This window comes from Loxodonta africana, chromosome 12 (genome assembly GCF_030014295.1).
Source record: "Loxodonta africana isolate mLoxAfr1 chromosome 12, mLoxAfr1.hap2, whole genome shotgun sequence".
NCBI classification, from domain to species: domain Eukaryota; kingdom Metazoa; phylum Chordata; class Mammalia; order Proboscidea; family Elephantidae; genus Loxodonta; species Loxodonta africana.
In genome coordinates, this window is record NC_087353.1 from 87011179 (window position 1) to 87018009 (window position 6831).

Genomic DNA, 6831 nt, shown 5'->3' on the forward strand with positions numbered 1-6831 from the left:
TCACAGTGTTGTGATTTCAAAGGGCCTGACATGTAACAGGGCCTCAATAAATGTTAGTTTCTTTAGTGTTAAAAGTTTGGGTACTGGGGTGCGGGCCTGCCTTGGTTCTTGTATTTTCTGGGTCTGCTCACTTATCTCTTTTTCTTGGCCTCATTATCTTTCCAACTTCAGGGAAGCCTCTCCCTGCTTCCCCTCCCCAGGGTGACCTATCATTCTCTCTCAGGACCTAGACTTAGGGTGTTTCCCTCCTACGCTGACACTTGATTCCTTGCCTACATCTAGGTTGGCACAGAGAGACATACATACCCTGAAGAGTGAGGGTGAAACACACAGCACCGTTCACCAGATGGTGAGCCCTACCTGGGAGAAATAGCATCTCAGAACAGAGCAGGCTTTGAAAAGTGTTAGAGGGGAGGTGGCCCTGAAGGTCACCAAGGATTGGTGGTGTTGGAGGGGGGCGGTGGATATCCAAGGACAAGGGAAAATGTTACTTAAATTCTACCTCTTTCTCTTACCAGGTAGATGGCCCTTCTTCAGGCCAATAAGGATCTCATTTCCACAGGAATGAAGGAATTTAGTATTCTGCTGAATCAGCAGGTAAGTTTGGCACTCCATTTCAAAGGACGGGCCTGGAAAGTAGGAGGTGAGGGATAATAATATGGAGTTGGAAGAGTAATGGTGGAATTGATGGAAACAACTCAAGACAGGGAATACAAAGCGGAGGAAAGAGGATGTGACTTTCTGGGGACTATTTCCTATCCTATATTCCTCGATCACTTTGTTGACCACATTCCTCCCTCCCACCCCCAGGACATGCGTGATAATCCTATCCCTGAAGAAGCCATGGTAATTGTGGTGAATGACTGGATGAGCTTCTACATCAACTATTACAGGCAGAAGATGACTGGGGAGCAGCAAGAGCAGGATAGGGCTCTGCAGGAACTTCAACAAGGGCTGAACACTCTGGCCAACCCTTTCCTGACCAAATATAGAGACTTCCTGAAGACCCTGTGAGCATCCAAATGGCCCACTGTTTTCCTCCTAGCCCAGCGATCTAGGCCTTCACCTCTAAGAAACCCCCAAATCCTGGCTTTATGTTCTCCATGTCCTCAGGCTGTGCTCCTTCATGGCGCTACTCTACCATCACACCTCAATAAAGACAAACGTGTTCTTCTTTCAGTGTCTGTCCCTGACTTGTGGAGGCAGTTGGGCCTTTATTTTTAGCCCTGCATCCTAGATCTGATCTTGGAGACTTAATTCCTTAGAGCAAAGGTCAGCAGCCTTAAGTAACCACGGGCTAGTACTTAAACAGTCTGGTAGACCGGGTCTACAGAGAAAGTGCTGGGGGGAGTTGGGGGAGGCGAGGCAATGGCTGGAAGGGTTGGTTAAGAAAAGGAGGGTGGTGTTTTGGAGGTTTACAGGCATTGTGGTCCTGTGATGTGCTTGTCCAGCAGAAAGCTGGACGTTTCCCAGTCTTGCGGGTGGAATCATGAGTTCACCTTCCTCGATTTTCCAGTCCCTGTCCTGGTGAAGTAGTGGTTAACAGCTGCAGCTGCTAACCAAAAGGCTGTCAGTTCGAATCCACTAGGTGCTCCTTGAAAACCCTATAGGCAGTTCTACTCTGTCCTTTAAGGTCACTATGAGTTGGAATCGACTTCACGGCAACGGGTTTTTTGTCCTTAGCTCCAGCTTGAGCAAACTTCTAGAATCTTCTGACTCTAAAAACTACTGCAGAATACCTCCCAGGTACCCCAGAGTATTGCAGTAGTTTAGAGCTGGAAGAGATTTTTGGGAACTATCCATCCAGGCCCTCATTTTTCAGCAGGGAAATCCCTTACCTCTGGCTCCACTATTCCTTGCCCAGATTCCAGGATTGGGAAGCAGAGGGACAAAACCATCTTCCCCACTGCCCCCAACCTTCTGTCACTCACCGGACTGGACCCCCTTTCTTCCCGACCTCCAAGCCCTGAATTCTGTTGTACATTGGGTTGCTATGAGTCGAACCGACTCAACAGCACCCAACAACAAGGGAGGAATCAGGGCACGGCCAGGCTCACATGCTTTTTTAAAAAAACGAAATGAAGGTGATGGGAGAATGAGGAGGGACCCCCTGGATGCGCGGTACCCAACACAAAGCAGGGGGCGCGTGGAGCAGAGGGAGGGTGCGCGTGGCTCGATTGTGAGGTGGGAAGCTCCAGGATTTGGCCAATCAAATGCCGCGCAGGCGCGCGCCTGGGAGGCAGCGGGGCGCTTTCGCTGTTTTTTTTCTAAGTTCTTTATTAAGCGCGCGAAATTTGAGTCTGAGGGGAGATTCTCTTCTTTCCCATCTCTTGCGAGTCTTCCACTTACTTCTGTGTGCGCCTCCGCCTCCGATTTTTGGTTTTAGGGCCTCCGCAGTCTGGTCAAGGGCCCAGTGGGAATAGGTACAGGTATCTTTCCACCTTTGGGGTGAGAGGCGACCCCAGGCCCAGCAAGAGAGTAGCAGCCTCCCAGAGAACTAGGCATCTAACCCCTATGAGGTGTGGTTAGTGGCTGTCCTCTAGAGTGGCTTTCCTCACTGCACCCCTAAGGAAATCTCAGCCGGGTAATGGAGACCCAGGGCCCGTTCAGGTGGGACAACAGTTACAAGCCTCGTTTTTGCAAAACGTCCTGGATTAGTATGCATGAGTGGAGGAGCGTGACCAAGGGATCACATGAAAAAATTGGTTTACTCTATTGCTGTATGGTTTGGAACTGAAAAGAACGGTAGGAAGCTACTTTGGCTTAATTAATGAACTTTCCATAAATTTAGAACTATTCAGCCTTGGGAGCTGGTGAGATAAGCACTCCTCAAGTGTTAATTATCAGGTACCAGTACCAGTTGCCGTGGTGTTGATTGCGACTCAGGGCGACTCCATGTGTGTCAGGGTAGAACTGTGCGCCATAGGGTTTTCACTGGCTGATTCTTCAGAAGTAGATTGCCACCTCTTTCTCCTGAGGTGCTTCTGGGTGGAATTGAACCTTCCACCTTTCTGGTAGCAGTGAGTGCATTAACTGTGTGCACCACCTGGGGACTAATTATTAGGTATACTGTAGAAAAGATACCTACAGTGGATGGGAAGTTCAACATCTAAACTCTATTTCAACCATTCCATAAAATTATAAAATTGAGAAGTTTCAAAAACCTGACCCTGACTGACACTTATGCTCATCTTGACCTTAAACCTGACGGTCATGCTCAACATAACCCTCTCCCTGATTTGTCAGGCACTCTGACATTGACCCAGACCTAGAAGCTGACCTGGACACCCTCACCCTGTTCTTCACCTGGACCCTGACCCTGGCCATTTTCTTGACTTTGAATTGCACTCTGCACCTGACCCCTCTCCCTGTCCCTGAACCTCATCTTTATGACCATCACACTAAATTGACTCTGACCCTCACATCACCCTGACACTGACACTGACCACTCACTCTGGGACTTACCTGAATCTGTCCCTGAGCCTAACCCTGGCCATGACATTACCCTGATCCTGATCATCACCTTGACCCTGACACCACCCTCATACTTATCCTGATCTTGAACTTGATCTTTAAACTTACCTGATTCTAATTTTCACCTGGACTCTGATCCCGACCCTGAACCTCTACCTAATTCTTACCCTGACACTTACCCTGAATCTGACCCTCAGGACTCTGATCTTGACTCTGAAACTTTTGCTGAACCTGAACCAGACCCTCAACTTGACCCTGACATCAACCTTAATCATCATCATAATAGAGACTGGAATCCCATGCCGAAGCTGACCCACACTCTGATGCTGACATTTGCCTTGACCCTCACACCGACCTGCACCTAACCGTAAATTCTCACCCTGATCTTCAATCTGACCCTCACTGTGATCTTGATTATAAACTTGACAATTCCCCAGACCCTCATACTCTTAATCTGACGTTGAACCTGACCTTGAATTTGAACCTCACCTTGACCCCGAACCTGACCTTCACCCTGACCCTCACCTTCACTCTGAACTGTATCTGACTTTCATCCTCACTTTGACCCTGACCCTCACCTTGAACCTGACATTCACCTGACCTTGACCCTGACAGTTTTACCCTTATTTTGACTCTCTCCTTTACCTCCTTGACCATAAACTTGACTCTGACCCTTACCCTGACCCTTATCTTGATCCCAACCATCACCTAGTACCTGACTAACATCCTGACCCTGACAAACACCTGACCTTGACTCTGATCCTGAAGCGGACCCTGACACTACCCTCACACTGACCCTGATCATGAAATAGACCCTAAAACTTACCTGATCGTAACTTTCACCCTGACACTGTCATCAAACTGAACTTTAACCTGACCTTTACTTTGAATGTGACCTTTATTCTGACCCTGACTTTAATAAAGATATTGAACTTCTCAATGTCTCTAACCCTGACTACAACCTTCACCCTCACACTGACCTTTACACTTACCCTGACTGTGACCCTCATCAAGACCCTGACATTCATGCTGATCCTCATCTTGAACCTCATACCGAACCTGACACTTACCCTGAACCTGACCCTCACTATCATCCTGATACTATGCTCACTCTGACTCCAATCTTACTATCAGCTTGACCCTGACCTTGAGTTGGATTCCCCCTCTTCCTGACCCTATATCCACCCTCTCCATGATCCTGACTCTCAACTGACTCTGACCTTGATGCCACCCTAACATTGACTATGATCATTCCAACTCTGACCTTGATCATGAAGCTGATCCTGATCTTGACACCACCCTTATCCTGACCCTGATACTGATCTTGATCTTGAAGCTTACCTGACTTAGACTCTAAACCTGACCCTAACATTACCCCCAATCTGACCTTGGTCCTGACTCTGATATTCATATTGACACTGACACTGATTTTGACCCTTAATCTGACCTTTATCCTCAACTTGACCTTCTCCTCAATTTGACCCTCAGATATTGACCTTCACCCTAACTCTCTCTGACCCTGAACTTGTCTCAGAACCTGACATTCACCCAGAACCTGATCCAGACCATCACTGTTACCCAGACCCTGAACTTGATGCTCACCTGACCCTTATCCTGAGTTTCCTACTGACCCTGACACTGATGGTAACCTTCACATTGACTTTGGCCTTGATCTTGAGACTGATATTCACCCTGCTACTCACCCTGATCTTCACCCTGACAGAGAACCTGACCCTGACAAACTGTCCTTGACTCTGACACTGACCATGATCCAGAATCTGATCCTAACCTTCATCCAGACAATGACCTGGATCCTCATCATGACACTGACCCTGAACCTCACTCTGAGCTTTACCTACACCCTACTCCTTTCCTTGACCCCCACACAGACACTGACCTTCACACAGGGCCTCACCCTGATTCTGACCCTGACCTTGACTGTGAACCTGATCCTTCTCCAGAATCTGACTCTGATCCTCACCCACAACTGCACCCTGACCTAACTCTCACACTTTGACCCCTATGCTGAACCTGTGATCCTCATATGGACTCTGACCCTAACCTTACACTGACATTCACCCCAACCCTCAAAATGATACTGACCCTTACCATAACCCTCACTTTGACCTTCACCATGATGCTGACTTTGACTGTAACATCATGACAGTGACTGTTATCTTTACTGAGACATTTATGCTGACACTCGCCCTAGCCTGACCTTGACTCTGAACCTTACCTAATACTGACATTTACCCTGACATTGGCCCTGAACATTAATTTCCACTTAATCCTTATCCTAAATATTACCATGAACCTGATCTTGACGCTGAACTAAACCATGACACTACTATGAGCCTTACTGTGTCCCTAACTTGACCTTGATCCTTACACATATCCTTATATTCACCCTGGCCCTCAACTGACTCAGACCCTGACCTTGATCTAAACCTTATTTCATGCTCTACCTGAACCTGACCGTGAACTGGATCTTTAATCTGACCCTTTCTCTCCTTCATCCTGAATCTGAACCCCACCTGACCCTCACTTTTACCCTGATCCTGATCTGATCCTCATCCTGACTCACCCACCTTGACCTTAAACCTAACTCTGAACCATAGTTGACCGTGACCCTCAGTCTAAATAAGACCCTAGACCCATACCACTACATAGAACATGACCCTGAACTTCACCCTTACCCTAACACTATTACTCTGATTCTGATGTTCATTGTGATACTATCTTTTATTCTCATCCTCACATTGACCCTGATCCTGAACTAGACCCTGAACCTTTCCTGACCCTGACCTTCAACCTGAATCTTACCCTGACCCTAAAATTGACCTCACTGTGACCCTAAACTATCTATGACATTGACTCTGATCCTTATTATGTCCCCAATTCTGACCACGACCTTAACTTTTATCCTCCTAGTGACTATAACCAAGACCCTCACTAACATTCTGTCTAGTTATTTAGTGCTGCTATAACAGAAATACTACAAGTGGATGGCTTTAACAAACAGAAATTTATTTTCTCACAGTTTAGGAGTCTAGAAGTTCAAATTCATGGTGCTGGCTCTAGGGGAAGGCTTTCTCTCCCTGTTGACTCTAGAGGAATGTCCTTGTCTCTTCAGCTTCTGTTTCCTGGCTCCTTGGAGATCTCCATGTGTCTTGGCATCTATCTTCCCTGATCCTGGCTTCTCTAGCTTGCATGTTTAATCTTTTATATCTCAGAAGAGGTTGACTCAAAATACACCCTATACTAATCCTGCTCATTAACATAACAAAGACAACCCATTCCCAAATGGGATTATAACCACAGGCATATAGTTTAGGATTCACAACACATATTTTTGGG

General features: G+C 47.0%; 1 protein-coding gene across 1 annotated transcript; it reads left to right on the plus strand.

Annotated features, from left to right (window-relative positions):
• The first annotated feature begins 248 nt into the window (after positions 1-248).
• AHSP (alpha hemoglobin stabilizing protein) lies at positions 249-1162 on the plus strand. The gene is made up of 3 exons (XM_010598583.3): positions 249-349; positions 519-597; positions 811-1162. The coding sequence occupies exons 2-3, from the start codon at positions 523-525 to the stop codon at positions 1012-1014; spliced, it is 279 nt and encodes a 92-aa protein (XP_010596885.1). The 5' UTR covers positions 249-349; positions 519-522; the 3' UTR covers positions 1015-1162.
• Positions 1163-6831: the final 5669 nt, after the last annotated feature.

Bases quoted from the DNA above. Each gene is read 5' to 3' on its own strand.
- AHSP (XM_010598583.3), top strand. From the start codon at position 523: ATGGCCCTTCTTCAGGCCAATAAGGATCTCATTTCCACAGGAATGAAG. The intron at 598-810 runs GTAAGTTTGGCA...TCCCACCCCCAG, and splicing joins GTATTCTGCTGAATCAGCAG to GACATGCGTGATAATCCTAT.